Raw genomic sequence first — 23,551 nt, forward strand, 5'->3', positions numbered from 1 at the left:
CTGGGGTTAAAAATCCGTACGAAATCTTATCTTATCTTACCACACTGCACTATCAGCGTCCTGGGTGCTCTTTCCACAAAGAATTAACAATGTCCTGGGTGCAATGACCGCACAGCTCTAGCAGTGTCCTGGGTGCTCTGACCACACAGCACTTGCGGAGTCCTGGGTGCTCTGACCACACAGTACTAGCAGTGTCCTGGGTGCTCTGACCACACAACTCTAGCAGTGTCCTGGGTGCTCTGACCACACAACTCTAGCAGTGTCCTGGGTGCTCTGATCATACAGAACTAGCAGTGTCCTGGGTGCTCTGAACATACAGGACTAGCAATGTCCTAGGTGCTCTGACCACAAAGCACTAGCTCTGTTCTGGGTGCTCTGATCACACAGCACTACCTGCTGCTACAGGACGGTAGTACCTCCCTGGGTGGTTGCTGTCTTCCATTATACTAGCACGGAACGGTATTACCTTTCTGAGTGGTTGCTGTGTATCAGCCTACAACCACAGGACGGTAGTACCTCCCTGAGTGGTCGCTGTCTACCAGCCTACTACCACAGGACGGTAGTACGTCCGTGGATGGTTGTAAACCAACCTACTAGCACAGGACGGTAGTTCCTCCCTGGGTGGTTGTGTACCAATCTACTACCTCAGGACGGTTGTACCTCCCTGGGTGCTTGCTGTCTACCAACCTACTACCACAGGAGGGTAGTACCTCCCTGGGTGGTTGCTCTGTACCTACCTAAAACCACTGGACGGTTGTACCTCCCTGGGTGGTTGCTGTCTACCAACCTACTATCACAGGACGGTAGTACCTCCCTGAGTAGTTGCTGTCTACCAACCTACTACCACAGGATGGTAGTACCTCCCTGGGCGGTTGCTGTCTACCAAGCTACTTCCACAGGATGGTAGTACCTCCCTGGGTGGTTGCTGTCTACCAACCTACTGCCACAGGACGGTAGTACCTCCCTGGGTGGTTGCTGTCTACCAACCTACTACCACAGGATGGTAGTACCTCCCTGGGTGGTTGCTGTCTACCAACCTACTACCACAGGATGGTAGTACCTCCCTGGGTGGTTGCTGTCTAGCAACCTACTACCACAGGATGGTAGTACCTCCCTGGGTGGTTGCTGTCTACCAACCTACTACCACAGGATGGTAGTACCTCCCTGGGTGGTTGCTGTCTACCAACCTACTACCACAGGATGGTCGTTCCTCCCTGGGTGGTTGCTGTCTACCAACCTACTACCACAGGATGGTCGTACCTCCCTCGGTGGTTGCTGTCTACCAACCTACTACCACAGGATGGTAGTACCTCCCTGGGTGGTTGCTGTCTACCAACCTACTACCACAGGATGGTAGTACCTCCCTGGGTGGTTGCTGTCTACCAACCTACTACCACAGGATGGTAGTACCTCCCTGGGTGGTTGCTGTCTACCAACCTACTACCACAGGATGGTCGTACCTCCCTGGGTGGTTGCTGTCTACCAACCTACTACCACAGGATGGTCGTACCTCCCTGGGTGGTTGCTGTCTACCAACCTACTACCACAGGATGGTCGTACCTCCCTGGGTGGTTGCTGTCTTCCAACCTACTCCCACAGGATGGTAGTACCTCCCTGGGTGGTTGCTGTCTACCAACCTACTACCACAGGATGGTAGTACCTCCCTGGGTGGTTGCTGTCTACCAACCTGCTACCACAGGATGGTAGTACCTCCCTGGGTGGTTGCTGTCTACCAACCTACTACCACAGGATGGTAGTACCTCCCTGGGTGGTTGCTGTCTACCAACCTACTACCACAGGATGGTAGTACCTCCCTGGGTGGTTGCTGTCTACCAACCCACTACCACAGGATGGTAGTATCTCCCTGGGTTGTTGCTGTCTACTAACCTACTACCACAGGATGGCAGTACCTCCCTGGGTGGTTGCTGTCTACCAATCTACTACCACAGGATGGTAGTACCTCCCTGGGTGGTTGCTGTCTACCAACCTACTACCACAGGATGGTCGTACCTCCCTGGGTGGTTGCTGTCTACCAACCTACTACCACAGGATGGTAGTACCTCCCTGGGTGGTTGCTGTCTACCAACCTACTACCACAGGATGGTCGTACCTCCCTGGGTGGTTGCTGTCTACTAACCTACTACCACAGGATGGTCGTACCTCCCTGGGTGGTTGCTGTCTACCAACCTACTACCACAGGATGGTAGTACCTCCCTGGGTGGTTGCTGTCTACCAACCTACTACCACAGGATGGCAGTACCTCCCTGGGTGGTTGCTGTCTACCAACCTACTACCACAGGATGGTCGTACCTCCCTGGGTGGTTGCTGTCTACCAACCTACCACAGGATGGTCGTACCTCCCTGGGTGGTTGCTCTCTACCAACCTACTACCACATGATGGTAGTACCTCCCTGGGTGGTTGCTGTCTACCAACCTACTACCACATGATGGTAGTACCTCCCTGGGTGGTTGCTGTCTACCAACCTACTACCACATGATGGTAGTACCTCCCTGGGTGGTTGCTGTCTACCAACCTACTTCCACAGGATGGTAGTACCTCCCTGGGTGGTTGTTGTCTACCAACCTACTACCACAGGACGGTAGTACCTCCCTGGGTGGTTGTCTACCAACCTTCTGCCACAGGACGGTAGTACCTCCCTGGGTGGTTGTTGTCTACCAACCTACTGCCACAGGATGGTAGTACCTCCCTGGGTGGTTGTTGTCTACCAACCTACTACCACAGGATGGTAGTACCACCCTGGGTGGTTGTTGTCTACCATCCTACTACCACAGGATGGTAGTACCTCCCTGGGAGGTTGTTGTTTACCAACCTACTACCACAGGATGGTAGTACCTCCCTGGGTGGTTGCTGTCTACCAACCTACTACCACAGGATGGTCGTACCTCCCTGGGTGGTTGTCTACCAACCTACTACCACAGGATGGTAGTACCTCCCTGGGTGGTTGCTGTCTACCAACCTACTACCACAGGATGGTCGTACCTCCCTGGGTGGTTGTCTACCAACCTACTACCACAGGATGGTAGTACCTCCCTGGGTGGTTGTTGTCTACCAACCTACTACCACAGGATGGTAGTACCTCCCTGGGTGGTTGCTGTCTACCAACCTACTACCACAGGATGGTCTTACCTCCCTGGGTGGTTGCTGTCTACCCACCTACTGCCACAGGATGGTCGTACCTCCCTGGGTGGTTGTTGTCTACCAACCTACTACCACAGGATGGTAGTACCTCCCTGGGTGGTTGTCTACCAACCTACTACCACAGGATGGTCGTACCTCCCTGGGTGGTTGCTGTCTACCAACCTACTGCCACAGGATGGTCGTACCTCCCTGGGTGGTTGCTGTCTACCAACCTACTACCACAGGATGGTAGTACCTCCCTGGGTGGTTGCTGTCTACCAACCTACTACCACAGGATGGTAGTACCTCCCTGGGTGGTTGCTGTCTACCAACCTACTACCACAGGATGGTAGTACCTCCCTGGGTGGTTGCTGTCTACCAACCTACTACCACAGGATGGTCGTACCTCCCTGGGTGGTTGTCTACCAACCTACTACCACAGGACGGTAGTACCTCCCTGGGTGGTTGCTGTCTACCAACCTACTACCACAGGACGGTAGTACCTCCCTGGGTGGTTGCTGTCTACCAACCTACTACCACAGGACGGTAGTACCTCCCTGGGTGGTTGCTGTCTACCAACCTACTACCACAGGATAGTAGTACCTCCCTGGGTGGTTGCTGTCTACCAACCTACTACCACAGGATGGTAGTACCTCCCTGGGTGGTTGTTGTCTACCAACCTACTACCACAGGATGGTCGTACCTCCCTGGGTGGTTGCTGTCTACCAACCTACTACCACAGGATGGTAGTACCTCCCTGGGTGGTTGCTGTCTACCAACCTACTACCACAGGATGGTAGTACCTCCCTGGGTGGTTGCTGTCTACCAACCTACTACCACAGGATGGTAGTACCTCCCGGGGTGGTTGCTGTCTACCAACCTACTACCACAGGATGGTAGTACCTCCCGGGGTGGTTGCTGTCTACCAACCAACACGTCACTACAATGCACAATCATCAACATAATGCTCCCATCATGACAATGTTTCCAAGATAATGTTTACATCTTCACAATAATAAACACATCACTATTACACACATTTGCACCATAATACACAAGCCATTACTGTCATTCACACATCTGCAGTATCACACAGATAACTTCACTCTACGACACATCTTAACTAGAGTACAATATCAAGTTTATCTTGGTAACAAATGTTATTTAACTCGAGTACGTCAACTTACCTTCATATAGTTGATTCCTTCAGTAAATTTGTTTTCCTTTGCATGATGTCTAGCTGTTACTCATTTTACTTTATAGTTAATAAGTTTAGTCCTCGTAACTGCTTTATGAAGTCTGTTAATTTAAGTTTAGTACAGAATGTGGCTAAATTTTGATCTTTCCTCTGGTAATTATCATTCTGACAGACATGCTAATGAATTATTCTTCTCTGTCTATAGATCATATTATATATTCATGTCCTTAACTTTGGGATAGCAATCCTCTACATTTATATTCTCATGTTATCTGTTCAAAGATATAATAGAAAAAATTCTGGTATTCGATAAGAAATATTAATCAGCTACTCATTTCATTCACATGTCTTTAATCAGTAATGAAAATTATTTTCCTTTCCTTAATATTTTCGTCATTTATAAACATTGGGTTTGTACTTTTTCCACGTCTTTTATCTTCGCTAGTCTTGTTCCCCCACACAGACAAGAAAGAACACGTTTTTCCAAGTACAACTCTCCAAACTCAGTTCTCAAATGGCAAAATATGAAAAGTAAATAATCCTTACCTGCCGAAAGCTTCACTCTCTTGTAGAGTTTGTGGCAGTTCACACCCAACAGTTTCTGGCAAGAAGACGATGAGACAACCTGAGACTATGGATAGTATACCGAAGATGAGGAGCGGCAAAGGCTTGTATACATCGGCCTGTGGATGAGGGAAAAGGCATTATTAAACAAATATAACTGATGTGATATATGGTTTAAAACCGACAAGTTGAAGATTGAGACATTTATGTCGCATAAGTTTAAGTTTAATATGTTTATTGTGCACCGCAGACCCATCCTGTGGGTGGTAGTCATAAGATTACTGAGATACGTGATGGGTCCAGGGACTGGACCTCAAAGTTTTGACAGGTGAGCAACGTACAAAGGTAATGAAGTCACAAGTTACAAAGGTAATGAATCATGTAAGTAAATTTACTTACTTATGTTTATACATGGTTACAATCATGAACAAATTATAAACTAATGAGCAATTCACATGTCCACACCCAGTCACAACTGTAATGAGTTATTGGTGCAAATATTAATTGTTGAGTCACACACACACACACACACACACACACACACACACACACACACACACACACACACACACAGTAGAGAATGGAAAAAGTACAGAAGGCAAAGAACTCAGGAAAACAAGAATAGTCGAAGAGCCAGAAACGAGTATGTACAGATTAGGAGGGAGGCCCAGCGGCAGTACAAAAACAACATAGCATCGAAAGTCAAGTCTGACCCGAAACTGCTGTATAGCCACATTAGGAGGAGGAGGAGGAAGACAACAGTCAAAGACCAGGTGATCAGGCTGAGGAAAGAAGGTGGGGAACTCACAAGAAACGATCAAGAGGTATGTGAGGAGTTCAACATGAGATTCAAGGAAATATTGACAGTAGAGACAGGAAGGGCTCTGGGAAGACAGCACAGAGGAGAACACCAACAGCAAATATACCAACAAGTGTTGGATGACATACACACAACTGAGGAAGAGGTGCAAAAGCTGCTAAGTGACCTTGATACTTCAAAGGCGATGGGACCGGACATCTCCCTGTAGGTCCTTAGGGTAGGAACAGAGATGCTATGTGTGCCACTAACCTCAATCTTCAACACATCCCTTGAAACTGGGCAACTACCTGAGGTATGGAAGACGGCAAATGTAGTCCCCATTTTTAAGATAGGAGACATAAACGAGGCACTAAACTACAGACCAGTGTCACTGACGTGTAAAGTATGCACAGTCATGGAGAAGATTATCAGGAGGAGAGTGGTGGAACACCTGGAACGGAACAGCATTGTAAACCACAACCAACACGGATTCATGGAAGGCAAATCCTGTGTCACAAACCTCAAGTTTTGTGACAAAGTAACAGAAGACACGAGAGAGAGGGGTTGGTGGATTGCATTTTATTGGGCTGAAGGAAAGGCCTTCGACACTGTTTGTCAAAAGAGATTAGTGCAGAAGCATATGACAGGAAGGGCACTGCAATGGATCAGAGAATACATGACAGGGAGGTAACAACGAGTCATGGTACGTGATGAGGTATCACAGTGGGCGCCTGTGACGAGTGGGGTCCTACAAGGGTCAGTCCTAGGACCAGTGCTATTTATGGTATATGTGAATAACATGAGGGAAGGGATAGACTGAAGTGTCCCTGTTCACAGAAGATATGAAGTTAATGAAGAGAATTACATCAGATGAGAATCAGGCAGGACAACAAAGAGACCTGGACATGCTGGACACCTGGTCCAGCAACTGGTTTCTCGAATTCAACCCATCCAAATGCAAAGTCATGAAGATTGGGGAAGAGCAAAGAAGACCGCAGACTGAGTATAGGCTAGGTGGACAAAGACTGCAAACCTCGCTCAAGGAGAAAGATCTTGGGGGTGAGCATAACACCGAGCATGTCTCCGGAAGCACACATTAACCAGATAACTGCTGCAGCATATGGGCGCCTGGCAAACCTGAGAATAACGTTCTGATACCTTTGTAAGGAATCATTCAAGACACTGTACACTGTGTACGTCAGGCCCATACTGGAGTATGCAGCACCAGTTTAGAATCCACACCTGGTCAAGCATGTCAAGAAATTAGAGAAAGTGTTAAGGTTTGCAACAAGGTTAGTTTTGGAGCTCAGGGGAATGTCCTACGAAGAAAGGTTGAGGGAAATCGGCCTGACGACACTGGAGGACAGGAGGGTCAGTGGAGATATGATAACGACATACAAAATACTGCGTGGAATAGATAAGGTGGACAGACAGGATGTTCCACACAGGGGACACAGAAACAAGGGGTCACAATTGGAAGTTGAAGACTAAGACGAGTCACAGGGATGTTAGGAAGTATTTCTTCAGTCACAGAGTTGTCAGGAAGTTGAATAGTCTAGCAAGTGATGTAGAGGAGGCAGGAGCCATACATAGTTTTAAGACGAGGTATGACAAAGCTCAGGGAGCAGAGAGGGAGAGTACCTAGCAGCGATCAGTCGAGAGGCGGGGCCAGGAGCCGAGTCTCGACCCCTGCAACCACAATTATGCGAATATAATTTGATGAGTACACACACACACACACACACACACACACACACATATATATATATATATACCTGGAGTACCTGGAGAGAGTTTCGGGGGTCAACGCCCCCGCGGCCCGGTCTGTGACCAGGCCTCCTGGTGGATCAGCGCCTGATCAACCAGGCTGTTGCTGCTGGCTGCACGCAAACCAACGTACGAGCCACAGCCCGGCTGATCAGGAACTGACTTTAGGTGCTTGTCCAGTGCCAGCTTGAAGACTGCCAGGGGTCTGTTGGTAATCCCCCTTATGTGTGCTGGGAGGCAGTTGAACAGTCTCGGGCCCCTGACACTTATTGTATGGTCTCTTAACGTGCTAGTGACACCCCTGCTTTTCATTGGGGGGATGGTGATTCGTCTGCCAAGTCTTTTGCTTTCGTAGTGAGTGATTTTCGTGTGCAAGTTCGGTACTAGTCCCTCTAGGATTTTCCAGGTGTATATAATCATGTATCTCTCCCTCCTGCGTTCCAGGGAATACAGGTTTAGAAACCTCAAGCGCTCCCAGTAATTGAGGTGTTTTATCTCCGTTATGCGCGCCGTGAAAGTTCTCTGTACATTTTCTAGGTCGGCAATTTCACCTGCCTTGAAAGGTGCTGTTAGAGTGCAGCAATATTCCAGCCTAGATAGAACAAGTGACCTGAAGAGTGTCATCATGGGCTTGGCCTCCCTAGTTTTGAAGGTTCTCATTATCCATCCTGTCATTTTTCTAGCAGATGCGATTGATACAATGTTATGGTCCTTGAAGGTGAGATCCTCCGACATAATCACTCCCAGGTCTTTGACGTTGGTGTTTCGCTCTATTTCGTGGCCAGAATTTGTTTTGTACTCTGATGAAGATTTAATTTCCTCATGTTTACCATATCTGAGTAATTGAAATTTCTCATCGTTGAACTTCATATTGTTTTCTGCAGCCCACTGAAAGATTTGGTTGATGTCCGCCTGGAGCCTTGCAGTGTCTGCAATGGAAGACACTGTCATGCAGATTCGGGTGTCATCTGCAAAGGAAGACACGGTGCTGTGGCTGACATCCTTGTCTATGTCGGATATGAGGATGAGGAACAAGATGGGAGCTAGTACTGTGCCTTGTGGAACAGAGCTTTTCACCGTAACTGCCTCGGACTTTACTCTGTTGACGACTACTCTCTGTGTTCTGTTAGTGAGGAAATTATAGATCCATCGACCGACTTTTCCTGTTATTCCTTTAGCGCGCATTTTGTGCGCTATTACGCCATGGTCACACTTGTCGAAGGCTTTTGCAAAGTCTGTATATATTACATCTGCATTCTTTTTGTCTTCTAGTGCATTTAGGACCTTGTCGTAGTGATCCAGTAGCTGAGACAGACAGGAGCGACCTGTTCTAAACCCATGTTGCCCTGGGTTGTGTAACTGATGGGTTTCTAGATGGGTGGTGATCTTGCTTCTTAGGACCCTTTCAAAGATTTTTATGATATGGGATGTTAGTGCTATTGGTCTGTAGTTCTTTGCTGTTGCTTTACTGCCCCCTTTGTGGAGTGGGGCTATGTCTGTTGTTTTTAGTAACTGAGGGACGACCCCCGTGTCCATGCTCCCTCTCCATAGGATGGAAAAGGCTCGTGATAGGGGCTTCTTGCAGTTCTTGATGAACACAGAGTTCCATGAGTCTGGCCCTGGGGCAGAGTGCATGGGCATGTCATTTATCGCCTGTTCGAAGTCATTTGGCGTCAGGATAACATCGGATAGGCTTGTGTTAATCAAATTTTGTGGCTCTCTCATAAAAAATTCATTTTGATCTTCGACTCTCAGTCTGGTTAGCGGCTTGCTAAAAACTGAGTCATATTGGGACTTGAGTAGCTCACTCATTTCCTTGCTGTCATCTGTGTAGGACCCATCTTGTTTAAGTAGGGGCCCAATACTGGGCGTTGTTCTCGATTTTGATTTGGCATAGGAGAAGAAATACTTTGGGTTTCTTTCGATTTCATTTATAGCTTTTAGTTCTTCCCGCGATTCCTGACTCCTAAAGGATTCTTTTAGCTTAAGTTCGATGCTTGCTATTTCTCTGACCAGTGTCTCCCTGCGCATTTCAGATATATTGACCTCTTTTAGCCGCTCTGTTATTCTTTTCCGTCGCCTGTAAAGGGAGCGCCTGTCTCTTTCTATTTTACATCTACTCCTCCTTTTTCTTAGAGGAATAAGCCTTGTGCATACATCGAGTGCCACCGAGTTAATCTGTTCTAGGCATAAGTTTGGGTCTGTGTTGCTTAGTATATCTTCCCAGCTTATATCGGTTAGGACTTGGTTTACTTGGTCCCACTTTATGTTTTTGTTATTGAAGTTGAATTTGGTGAATGCTCCCTCGTGACTAGTCTCATTTTGTCGGTCTGGGGCTCCTCGCATACATGTCTGAACCTCAATTATGTTGTGATCTGAGTATATTGTTTTTGATATGTATATGTGCTACATATATAACACATATGTAGTATATACATGGATAATAAGGACCATGCACACATCCTTTTCCTCTCTCCCCTTGTACTACCTTGCACCCCCTAATCCCTCTGCCACTATCCCCCTCCCCACTTTATATCCTTCTCCCCTCTCCCTACCTCCTTCCCCTTTCCCTCCCTATAACAAACACCCACCTTCACACCCAGTGAAAGTGACTTTCAAGGCAGAATCGACTTGGAACAGGATCCTGCAGGAGAAAACAAGACTAAGGGACATGCAAGCGTACCAGAAGTTGTATCTCGACTGTGACAGAACACAAGAAGAAAGGCAGAAACAGAGAGATGGAACAAAGACAAAAGAAGGAAAGAGGTGAAGATGTAGATGGACAGAAGAACCCAGACTCAGGAGAAAGATCAGATACAGCCTCCTTCACAACCACCTACAGAAGCCCCCCTACTAGGACAATCCAAGTACAAACAAACATTTTAACCTAAAACACACATGCCATATCCAATGCCCCCACCCACCTCATTACAAACTCTACCCCCACAGCAACCACCCATAGTTCCTTATCAGGTCTCCCACTTCCCCAACCCCAACATACCCCCCAGACCACAGTCTTAGAAAAGAAGTTGAAGGTGTGGTATATAAATGCAGATGGAATAACAAATAAGTGTGAGGAGTGGCATGAAAGAATCAAGGAGACATTCCCAGACATAAAAGCACTCACAGAAACAAAACTCACCAGGATGATAACAGATTCTATCTTTCCACCTGGATATCAAATCCTCTGGAAAGATAGAGGGAGGAGAAGTTGTACTGCTCATTAAAAGCTAGTTGGGATTTGAGAAAATGGAAGGAATGGGTAGCATGGGCGAAAGGGATTACTTAGTAAGAACAATCAAGTCTGAGGGCCATAAGGCGGTAATTGCAGTAATGTACAACCTGCCACAGAACTGCAGGAGGCCAAGAATATGACGAGAGCAACAGAGCAATGGTCGACACACTAGCCGAGGTGGCCAGAAAAGCACAGAAAAGTTACTAGTCATTGTTGATTTCAGTCACAAGGAGACTGATTGGGAAAACCTTGAGCCCTATGGGGGTCCCAAAACATGGAGAGCCAAGATGATGGATGTGGTACTGGAAAATCTCATGCATCAACATGTTAGAAACACTACCAGAGAGAGAGGTGAGGTTGATCCAGCAAGACTGGACCTTGCAGTCGCCTTGAATAGTTCAGACATCAAGGATATCATGCATGAAATGCCCCTAGGAGCTAGTGATCATGTGGTTCTGTGCTTTGACTACATAGTTGAGCTACAAGTGGAGAGAGTAGCAGGAATAGGATGGGAAAACCAAACTACAAAAGGGGGGACTAGACAGGCATGAGGATTTTCCTGCAAGACGTTCAGTGAGAGAGATAACTGGCAAGAAAATCAGTAAAAGAATGATGGACTATGTGACAACAAAATGCAAGGAGGCAGAGGAGAGGTTTGTTCCCAAGGGAAACAGAAATAATGGGAAGACCGAACGAGTCCTTGGTTAACCCAAAGGTGTAGGGAGGTAAAAACTAGGTGTACTAGTGAATGGAAAAGGTACAGAAGACAAAGGACCCTGGAAAATAAAGAGATCAGCCAAAGAGCCAGAAATGAATATGTACAGATAAGACGGGAGGCTCAGCGAGAATACGAAAATGACATAGCATCAAAAGTCAAGTCCGACCAGATGCTGTTGTATTGCCACATCAGGAGGAAAACAACAGTCAAGGACCAGGTAATCAGACTGAGAATGATGGGGAGTTCGCAAGAAACGACCAAGAGGTATGTGAGGAGCTCAACACAAGATTTAAAGAAGTATTTACAGTGGAAACCGGTAGGACTCCAGGAAATCAGAACAGGGAGATACACCAACAAGTGCTGGATGAGGTACACATAACCGAGGAGGAGGTGAAGAAGCTGCTATGTAAACTTGATACATCAAAGGTGGTGAGACCAGACACCTCTCAGTGGGTCCTTAGAGAGGGAGCAGAGATGCTGTGTGTGCCACTATGAAAGATCAACACATCAATTAAAACTGAGCAACTCCCTGAGGTATGGAAGATGACAAATGTAGACCCAATTTTTAAAAAAGGAGACAGACACGAGGCATTAAACTACAGACCTGTGTCACTAACGTGTATAGTATGCAAAGTCATGGAGATGATCATCAGGAGGACAATGGTGGAGCACCTGTAAAGACACAAGCGTATAATCTACAATCAGCATGGTTTCAGGGTAGGAAAATCCTGTGTCACAAACCTACAGGAGCTTTATGACAAGGTGACAGAAGTAAGACAAGAGAGAGAGAGAGAGAGAGAGGGGTGGATAGATTGCATTTTCTTGGACTGCAAGAAGGCCTTCGACACAGTTCTTCACAAGAGGTTACTGCAAAAGCTAGAGGATCAGGCACACATAACATGAAAGGCACTGCAGTGGATCAGAGAATGCCTGACAGGGAGGCAACAATGAGTCATGGTACGTGACGAGGTGTCAGAGTGGGCGCCTGTGACAAGTGGGGCTCCACAAGGGTTAGTCCTAGGACCTGTGCTGTTTTTGGTATATGTGAATGACATAGCGGAAGGGATAGACTCAGAAGCGTCCTTTTTTGCAGATGATGCGACGTTAATGAGGAGAATCAAATCGGTCGAGAATCAGTCAGGACTACAAAGAGACCTGGACAGGCTACAAGCCTGATCCAGCAACTGGCTCCTTGAATTTAACCCTGCCAAATGCAAAGTCATGAAGATCGGGGGAGGGCAAAGAAGACCGCAGACAGTACAGTCTAGGTGGCCAAAGACTAAAAACCTCACTCAAGGAAAAAGATCTTGGGGTGAGTATAATACCGAGCACATCTCCTCAGGCTCATATCTTTCAGATAACTGCTGTAGCATACGGGCGTCTGGCAAACCTAAGGATAGCGTTCCGATACCAAGGCCAAGGCAAGAGTATGATGAGAGTAAGAGAGTGATGGTTGACACATTGGCTGAAGTGACAAGAAGGGCTCATGCGAGCAGGGCAAAGCTACTGATTATGGGAGACTTCAACCACAGGGAAATCAATTGGGAGAACTTGGAACCACATGGGGGCCAAGAAACATGGAGGCCTAAGATAATGGAGGTGGTACTGGAGAACTTCGCTTACCAACAAGGGACACTACCAGAAAGAGAGCATGAACCAGCAAGAATAGACCTAGTATTCACCTTGATTAGTACAGATACTTATAGCGTCACATATAAAAGACCCCATGGGGTCAGTGACCATGTGGTTTTAAGATTTGAATACACAGTAGAGTTACAAGTGGAAGGGGGAGCAGGAAGAGCCAGACGAATGAAGCCAAACTACAAGAAAGGGCATTACACGGGAATGAAGAACTTCCTGAATGGGATTCAGTGGGACAGAGAACTGGCAGGGAAGTCAGTAAACTAGATGATGGAATACATAACAATATGCAAGGAAGCTGACGAGAGGTTTGTACCCATGGGTAACAGGAATAATGAAAAAGCCAGGATGAGCCCATGCTTCACCCAAAGGTGCAGGGAGGCCAAAACCAAGTGTGCTAGGGAATGGAAGTAGTATAGATGGCAAAGGGCCCAGGAGAATAAGGAGAGCAGTCATAGAGCCAGAAATGAATATGCACAGGTAAGAAGCGAGGCAAAACTCCAATATGAGAATGACATAGCAGCGAAAGCCAAATCTGACCCGAAGCTGTTGTACAGCCACATCAGAAGGAAAACAGTTAAAGACCAGGTAATCAAGCTAAGGAAGGAGGAGAGGTCACAAGAAACGTCCGAGAAGTATGTGAGGAACTCAACAAGAGATTCAAGGAAGTGTTCACAGAGGAAACAGAAGGGACTCCAGAAAGACATTGAGGAGGGGTACGCCACCAAGTGTTGGAGACAATACATACAACCGAGGAAGAAGTGAAGAGGCTGCTGAGTGAGCTAGACACCTCAAAAGCGATGGGGCCAGATAACATCTCTCCATGGGTCCTGAGAGAGGTTGCAGAGGCGCTTTATGAACCCCTAACAAAAATATTCAACACATCTATTGAAATAGGGAGATTACCTGAGGTATGGAAGACAGCAAATGTAGTCCAAATTTTTAAGAAAGGAGACAGACAATAAGCACTAAACTATAGACCTGTGTCACTGACATGTATAGTATGCAAAGCTATGGAGAAGATTATCAGAAAATTATCAGAAGAGTGGTGGAGCACCTAGAAAGAAATGAGCTTAACAACAGCTAACACAGTTTCAGGGATAGGAAATCTTGTGTCACAAACCTACTGGAGTTCTATGACAGGGTGACAGCAGTAAGACAAGAGAGAGAGAGGGATGGGTAGATTGCATTTTTTTTGGACTGTAAGAAGGCGTTTGACACAATTCCACACAAGAAATTAGTGCAAAAACTGGAGGACCAAGCAGGGATAACAGGGAAGGCTCTACAACGTATCAGGGAGACAGGAGTGAATCATGGTACGACGCGAGGTGTCAGAGTGGGCGCCTGTGACGAGTGGGGTTCCACAGGGGTCAGTCCTAGGACCGGTGCTGTTTCTGGTATTTGTAAACGACATGACAGAAGGAATAGACACCGAAGTGTCCCTGTTTGAAGATGATGTGAAGCTGATGAGAATTCAATCGAGCGAGGACCAGGCAGAACTACAAAGGGATCTGGACAGGCTGCAGGCCTGGTCCAGCAATTAGCTCCTGGAGTTCAACCCCACCAAGTACTCCGCAGATACAGATACAGCCTAGGGGGCCAAAGACTACAAACCTCACTAATGAGAAAGACTCTGGGGTGAGTATAACACCAGGCACATCTCCTGAGGCGCACATCAACCAAATAACTGGTGCAACATATGGACGCCAAGCAAGCCTAAGAACAGCATTCCACCATCTTAATAAGGAATCGTTTAGGACCCTGTACACTGTGTACATTAGGCCCATATTGGAGTATGTGGCACCAGTTTCGAACCCATATCTAGCCAAGCACGTAAAGAAACTAGAGAAAATGCAAAGGTTTGCAACAAGACTAGTCCCAGAGCTAAGGGATATGTCCTACGAGTAGAGGTTAAGGGAAATCGACCTGACGACACTGGAGGACAAGAGAGATAGGGGGACATGATAACGACATATATACAATACTGAGAGGAATTGAAAAGGTGGACAGAGACAGATTGTTCCAGAGATGGGACACAGCAACAAGGAGACACAGTTGGAAGTTGCAGACACAGATGAATCACAGGGATGTTAGGAAGTATTTCTTCGGTCACAGAGTAGTCAGGAAGTGAAATAGTTTGGGAAGCGATATAGTGGAGGCAGGATCCATTCATAGCTTTAAGCAGAGGTATGCTAAAGCTAATGGTGCAGGGAGAGTGACCCAGTAGCGGCCAGTGAGGAGGCGGGGCCAGGAGCTATGAGTCGAGCCCTGCAACCATATCTAGGTGATTATACACACACACACTCCCACACAAATAGGTGAGTACACACACATGAGCACACACACTTAAGCATGTATGAGTACACAAATACACACACAAACACGCACAGACATACACACTGGAGCAGCTGGGTGCAGGTGGAGAGGGAGATAGGTCAAATGCAGAAGCACGAAAATGCCACCAAGAGCTCCAGGAAAAAACAAGGGAGAAAATGGCCATGTACAGACATGAACCAGAGTCACAGAGAGAAAGGCAATGGGAGGAGGAGTGGGCGAAGTCAGTGTTTATTCCTGGGCTTCAGGAGAGGCAGGGAATGACAGACATTGAAAGGCGGCAGGCGGAAAGAAAGGAGATTGAGAACATAATCACAGAAATAGGTGAAGATGACATGTCCGAGATTGTAAATTTTCAGAGAATAGGGGGTATTTGAAGGAGAGAAAACGACTGATCAAGCTGATTTTCAGGACAGAAACGGTGCAGAACAGGATCCTCCAAGAGAAATCATGGTTGAAGGACTTGGCAGAATACAAGTGGGTGCTCCTAGACCATGACAGAACACCAACACAACAACAGCAACTGAGGGAGAGGACACAAAAGCAGAGGACAACCGGAGCTGGGCAGAGCAACAAGAGCAAGCACACGTGGAACCATCCCCAGAACCCCACAGCCACTCATGCTATCCCAACACAAACCACAATCAACACCCACAGCTCCCACCCAACAAATATAGAATCCCATAGTACATTGCCAAGTCCCCCACCCTCACAGACCCCCAAAACACAGTATTGGAGGGGAAAATTAGACATTTTAAATTAAAATGTCTAAATTTCTTTGTAGTTTGTCTTTGAGTTCTTTACAAATTCTTAGTTCCTTGATAATGTGAGTAGTCACGAAAGCTCTTGAAATTTCTCTATTCTTTCACTGTGGTTGTTTTGCATATATATATATATATATATATATATATATATATATATATATATATATATATATATATATATATATATATATATATATATATATATATATATAATCATTCTATTCATTTGAGTATTTTTTTCTTCCTGTCCAGATATTTTATCCTTCCATTCACCCATTTCAGATTATTTTTATTCAGTTTTACTTCCCTAGAGGGAATACATTTTTATTTTTTTTTTGGCGGCAGCTTGTATAGCATTTATAAAAATGTATTGAGAGTTCTTTCAGATATTTCAGTCAAGCCAAGACAGGATTTCTCTAAGTCCATTGTATTCTGTAGATCAAAAATGTGTCAAGTTTACTGCACTGTTTATAACATACATCAGTTGCTAAATATAATAGATTTGTAATAATTTGTATTATGTTTCTTTATGGCCACCAGAGTATTAGCAAAGATTTTCTTGTTTACTGTAACTAAAACAACTATATAAATTAATCCTCTTGGTTGCCATATTTTCATATCTGGGATATTCAAGTTCCGAACATAACTCACTTTCTCGATTTCTTAGTTCAGAGTCGGTATTATATACCTAAAATAAAATTTTCATTTCTCTCAGAAATTTGCAGAAATACAGTTCCGTTGTCAGCAACTCCCCCCCCTCACAAAAAAAAAAATTAAAAAAACTGAACAGGCAATTAAAATTAAAAAGAAATAAATATGATTATACCAGGAAACACCAAGTACTACAAGAATAACTACTAATTAAACTACTAATAACTGGGCTGATTGACCATATAAGTCAATAAATAGATTGTATTTGTATTGGTCAGGAGACAAGTGATTCTCGACACTTGTCTTAATTATATTGATAATAAACAGGTGTAATGTAGTATCCAAGGTAACAGAAACATTGTGAAGGATACATGAGGGAGAAGCGGTCACCAGACAATGATGGAAATACGAAAAATGTTTGTTATAATGTACTCCTCTATTTGTGGTTGCAGGGGTCGAGTCATAACTTCTGGCCCGGCCTCTTCACTGATTGCTACTAGGTCCTCTCTCCCCCTGCTCCATGAGGTTTATCATACCTTGTCTTAAAACTATGTATGGTTCCTGCCTCCACTACGTCACTTTCTAGGCTATTCCACTTCCTGACATCTCTGACTGAAGAAATACTTCCTAACATCCCTTTGACTCCTAAGAGTTTTCAACTTCCAATTGTGACCCCTTGTTTGTGTGTCCCATCTCTGGAACATCTCTGGAACATCTCTGGAACATCTCTGGAACATCCTGTCTCTGTGATAAACAATATTACTATTTTCCTGTCATAGCTGTAGTAGCCAGAAATAAGTTGTAATTTACTCCGACATTGACTACTACTTCCAAGAATGTTTTAAACATGTTGATAATAACTAACTGAGATAATAACTAACCATGGGATAAATTATGTAGTTCGTTTATTCCGAGAAGATTTAAAGACTCATGATCAAGAGTCTTCACAGAAGACTCTTCAGTACCCAAAATATTCTTGTGTTAATTTAGCATAACTATCTCAATGCCTAGTCCCCTATATTAGTTATAATCAATTAACCATTCATAGTTACTTTATACCTTGCTGTAACAATTCCATGACCCTGAGTTACATTTCTGCCAGTCTATAGTCTCGTATTTACCTTCATATCCAGATACAGTCTATGACAACGTTATGCTCATTTAAACCAATATGGTTTATGATAAAGAAACAAAATCATGTGGTATCAAATATGGAGAAAAACCACGGTGAAAACAACAATAACATGGGAATTTAGAATTTGCATGGTGAATAATGTAGTAATGACTTACTAGAGAAGCAATGAATGGTGCAACAACACCACCAACACGAGCACACATGGAACAAGAACCAACTCCAACACTTCGGTACTCAGTTGGGAAGATCTCGGCTGAGTAGATGTAGACAATGGCAAATGCTGCAGCGATACCAAACTTACCCAACAAGCTGAGAACCACCACCAGCCAGTCATAGCCTATTATAACACAGAAAAATATGAAGATTACTCAGTTGTAATTATTTTGTTAGTTCAGTATGTTATTGCATGCATGGAGGGGAGCGTTAAACCCTTAGGGAAATACAGGTCCTGATTAAATTGGAGGTAGTCAGGTTCATGCCAAGGAACACAGAATAGGTGTAATTTCATGGATCAGGGACCCCCATCCTTATATCATTACCTTTCAGGAATGGCTCATTATAACTTTTTACAAGGCTGCTATTACCAGTATGTTTATATAATCCAGACATTTTATCTCCAGTGAGTTCACATTAAAATAACAAACACACACTGTTTAATACACACTGTTTAATACACACTGTTTAATACACACTGTTTAATACACACTGTTTAATACACACTGTTTAATACACACTGTTTAATACACACTGTTTAATACACACTGTTTAATACACACTGTTTAATACACACTGTTTAATGCACACTGTTTAATTAATGTTTATTTTTTTTACCTCCATTGACAGCTCCTTTCTGAAGGAGCGAAGCCATGAACAGTGTTCATCACCAGGGCCACCAACAGTGTTCATCACCAGGGCCACCAACAGTGTTCATCACCAGGGCCACCAACAGTGTTCATCACCAGGGCCACCAACAGTGTTCATCACCAGGGCCACCAACAGTGGTCATCACCAGGGCCACCAACAGTGGTCATCACCAGGGCCACCAACAGTGGTCATCACCAGGGCCACCAACAGTGTTCATCACCAGGGCCACCAACAGTGGTCATCACCAGGGCCATCAACAGTGGTCATCACCAGGGCCACCAACAGTGTTCATCACCAGGGCCACCAACAGTGGTCATCACCAGGGCCACCAACAGTGGTCATCACCAGGGCCACCAACAGTGGTCATCACCAGGGCCACCAACAGTGGTCATCACCAGGGCCACCAACAGTGGTCATCACCAGGGCCACCAACAGTGGTCATCACCAGGGCCACCAACAGTGGTCATCACCAGGGCCACCAACAGTGGTCATCACCAGGGCCACCAACAGTGGTCATCACCAGGGCCACCAACAGTGTTCATCACCAGGGCCACCAACAGTGTTCATCACCAGGGCCACCAACAGTGTTCATCACCAGGGCCACCAACAGTGTTCATCACCAGGGCCACCAACAGTGTTCATCACCAGGGCCACCAACAGTGTTCATCACCAGGGACACCAACAGTGTTCATCACCAGGGCCACCAACAGTGGTCATCACCAGGGTCATCAACAGTGTTCATCACCAGGGCCACCAACAGTGGTCATCACCAGGGCCACCAACAGTGGTCATCACCAGGGCCACCAACAGTGTTCATCACCAGGGCCACCAACAGTGTTCATCACCAGGGCCACCAACAGTGTTCATCACCAGGGCCACCAACAGTGGTCATCACCAGGGCCATCAACAGTGTTCATCACCAGGGCCATCAACAGTGTTCATCACCAGGGCCACCAACAGTGTTCATCACCAGGGCCACCAACAGTGGTCATCACCAGGGCCATCAACAGTGTTCATCACCAGGGCCACCAACAGTGTTCATCACCAGGGCCACCAACAGTGGTCATCACCAGGGCCATCAGTGTTCATCACCAGGGCCACCAACAGTGGTCATCACCAGGGCCATCAACAGTGTTCATCACCAGGGCCACCAACAGTGGTCATCACCAGGGCCATCAACAGTGTTCATCACCAGGGCCACCAACAGTGTTCATCACCAGGGCCACCAACAGTGGTCATCACCAGGGCCATCAACAGTGTTCATCACCAGGGCCACCAACAGTGGTCATCACCAGGGCCACCAACAGTGGTCATCACCAGGGCCACCAACAGTGGTCATCACCAGAGCCATCAACAGTGGTCATCACCAGGGCCACCAACAGTGGTCATCACTATGGCCATCAACAGTGGTCATCACCAGGACCACCGACAGTGGTCACCATCATGGCCACTATCTATCTTTGTCTGGGGACCCTGGTGACGACCTTGGCCGCAGGGCTGTTGATCCCCTGAATTCCCTCCATCACTGCCTGGGGAGCGTGGTCACGGCCCGGACCGAGGGGGCGTTAATCCCCGGACTGCACCTCCAGGTTGACACTAACATACCATAAGTTATACTTCACACTTTTTAAATATAACTATTCAAAATTAATGCAAGAAAGTTGCAGTTGCATTAGCAAGATTCAGTCTGCAATTTATACGTAGTTAGCAATATTTATATTCCATATATTATTTTCTTCATTACATAGTTTACTGTGATAACAATACTGTCTTCATAACATATTATTATAATAATCAAAAAGAACCGCTAAACCACAAGGGCTATACAGCGCTTCAGGGCAGGGAAGGAAGCGAGGGTATCGGATGACAAAAGGGGAGGGATGATTAGTAGGTGACGGAGGACAGCGGGGCAGTGGATATTTCGGGGGTAGAGGGTAGCAAGAGATAGAGGTAGAAAGGGCTGTGGGGAGTGCTGGAGTTTGTGGAGTAAATCAGTTGTCAAAAAGTCAATGAGAGAGTCCGGATGAAAGGAGGGTCCATCAGCAAGAAGGGAAGGTAAAGAGAGAACAGCAGAGAGACGACGACGTTGGAGGTAAATTCTGTGTGCTCGTTGATAGAAAGGGTAGTCCAACAGAATGTGGCTAACAGATACTAGAACCTGAATTCTCACAGAGAGGAGCAGGGTGCCTCTCCATGAAAAATCCATGAGTAAGACGAGTGTGGCCAATGTGATGGTGGGAGAGAATAGTCTTCCAACCTCGACACTGATGACAAGAAGACAGCCAGTAACCTGCACTCAGTTTAATAGAACGAAGTTTGTTATTGAGCAGAGCAGACCAATGTTGTTGCCAAAGGTGCAAAGGTGGGTAGCTATTACAGCAAAATAGTTCATGAATGGAACACCTTTATATGAAACTGGAAGGTCATGTACTGATGACCTTGCAGCAGTGTCTGCCTGTTCATTGCCCTGCACGTCAACATGACCAGGGACCCAACAAAAAACAATATTTTTATGTTTGGTAGAGATATGGCGTAACCAAAGTTGGATACGGAGGACTAAGGGGTGAGGTGTATCAAATTTTTGTATAGCCTGTAAAGGGCTAAGGGAGTCTGAAACAACCACAAATGATGACACAGGCAAAGATGCAATATGGATAAGTGCTGCAAAAATGGCATACAATTCAGCAGTAAAAATGCTAGCTGAAAATAGTAAATGCCCTCTCACGACACTGTCTGGAAACACTTAGAGCCATCTGTATACACTGCGATGGCATGAGAATGAGAGCGGAAGTGGTCAAGAAAAAGAGTGGGAAGCTACTGTAGGCAGTTGGACTTTCGAGCAAGGGAGTGAGAAAGAACAGACTCGAACAGCTGGAACTTCCCATGGGGGTAGGGAAAAGTGAGATGCTACATGAACATAGAAAGGTGGTAACTGAAGGGAAGACAAGAGCGAATGTAGGCGAATTATTAGTTTAATCGGAAAGAAGCGCTAAACCACAAGGGCTATACAGTGCTACAGGACAGGTAAGGAAGCAAGGGTATTGGGTGGCGAAAGGGAAAGGGATGACTAGTAGGTTACGGAGAACAGCGGGACAGTGAATAGTGCGAGGGCAGAGGGTAGCAAGAGATTGAGGTAGAAAGGGCTGAGGGGAGTACTAAACATATCATCATCAGAGTTTGTGGAGTAAATCAGTTGTCATAAAGTTAGTAAGAGAGTCCGGATTAAAGGAGGGTCCATCAGCAAGAAGGGAAGGTAAAGAGAGAACAGCAGAGCGGAGACGACGTTGGAGGTAAATTCTTTGTGCATGTTGATAGAGTGGGCAGTCTAACAGAATGTGGCTAACCGATACTGGAACCTGACAATTCTCACAGAGAGGAACAGGGCGCCTCTTCATGAGATACCCATGAGTAAGATGAGTGTGGCCAATGCGATGATGGGAGAGAGTAGTCTCCCAGCCTCGACACTGATGACAAGACGATGGCCAGTAACCTATACTCAGTTTAACAGAACGAAGTTTGATATTGAGTAGAGCAGACCAACGTTGTTGCCAACGGGTGTGAAGGTAGGTAGCTATTACAGCAAAATAGTCAGTGAATGGAACACCTCTATGTGAAACTGGAAGATCATGTACTGCTGACCGCACAGCAGTGTCTGCCTGTTCATTGCCCTGTACGTCAACATGATCAGGGACTCAACAAACAATATCTTTGTGCTTGGTGGAGATACGGCATAACCAAAGTTGGATACGGAGAACTAGGGGGTGAGGTGTATCGAATTTTTGTATAGCCTGTAAAGCACTAAGGGAGTTCGAAACAACCACAAATGTCGATACAGGCAATTATACAATACGGATAAGTGCTGCTAGAATGGCATACAATTCAGCAATAAAAATGCTAGCCGAGGATAGTAAATGACCTCGTACGACACTGTCCAGAAACTGCTGCAAATCCGACGCTGTCAGAAGACTTAGAGCTATCTGTGTTATTACAACCCAGGAGTCCCAAAGGCCTGTTATCCTGGGTGTAAAGGGAGCAAAATAAACACAGCAGAAAACTTTTGACTTATATTATCCTTCACCAATTTAGAACAGAAGTATGTACACTATATACACTATGTACAGCGTTAGGTATTAGTGTACTCCATGATAAGCAAGGCAGAATAGAAGCCACTAGAAAGCAGACCGTGTTTCAACCAGCTCTAGAATGGGAATGACAAGGGCAGACAGGAGAGTGGTACCCACATAACCTCTGCGATTGCCAAAACCATCTTCTCATTGGCTGGAACCTGGGTACTGGTTGAACGACGGGGCCCCATTGTCAACCCTCAGTCCCCTGGTTTGCTGGTTGGGGGAGATAGCCTGTAAATGAGGATGTGTACATGCACCAAATAAAGGTTACGTACTCTTTGCATGGCACATGTGTACACTGCGATGGCATGAGAATGAGAGTGGAAGTGGTCAAGAAAAAGAGAGTGGGAAGCTACTGTAGGCAGTTGTGCATTAGAGCAAGAAAGTTAGAAAGAACAGACTCGAACAGCTGGAACTTCCCAGGAGGGGTAGGGAAAAATGAGATGCTACATTAATATCGAAAGGTGGTAACTGAAGGGAAGACAAGAGCCAATGTAGGAGATGAGAAAAGGGATGGAGTAAACAGGGGCGACGAACAAATAAGAGATAAGATAAGATTTCGTTCGGATTTTTAACCCCGGAGGGTTAGCCACCCAGGATAACCCAAGAAAGTCA

At 45.8% G+C, this 23,551-nt stretch overlaps 1 protein-coding gene across 1 annotated transcript in view; it reads right to left on the bottom strand.

The window, feature by feature from the left end:
* Nucleotides 1–23,551, bottom strand: part of LOC128692777 (organic cation transporter protein-like) — a 146,301-nt gene that overhangs the window by 60,377 nt on the left and 62,373 nt on the right. Inside the window, exons 6-7 of the mRNA XM_070090097.1 lie at nt 18,101–18,282; nt 4,884–5,020 (exon numbers count right to left, since the gene is read on the bottom strand). Of these exons, the coding sequence (XP_069946198.1) occupies nt 4,884–5,020; nt 18,101–18,282 (319 nt within the window). The remainder of the gene's footprint in view (nt 1–4,883; nt 5,021–18,100; nt 18,283–23,551) is intronic.

This window comes from Cherax quadricarinatus, chromosome 30 (genome assembly GCF_038502225.1).
Source record: "Cherax quadricarinatus isolate ZL_2023a chromosome 30, ASM3850222v1, whole genome shotgun sequence".
In the NCBI taxonomy this organism is placed as follows: Eukaryota; Metazoa; Arthropoda; class Malacostraca; order Decapoda; family Parastacidae; genus Cherax; species Cherax quadricarinatus.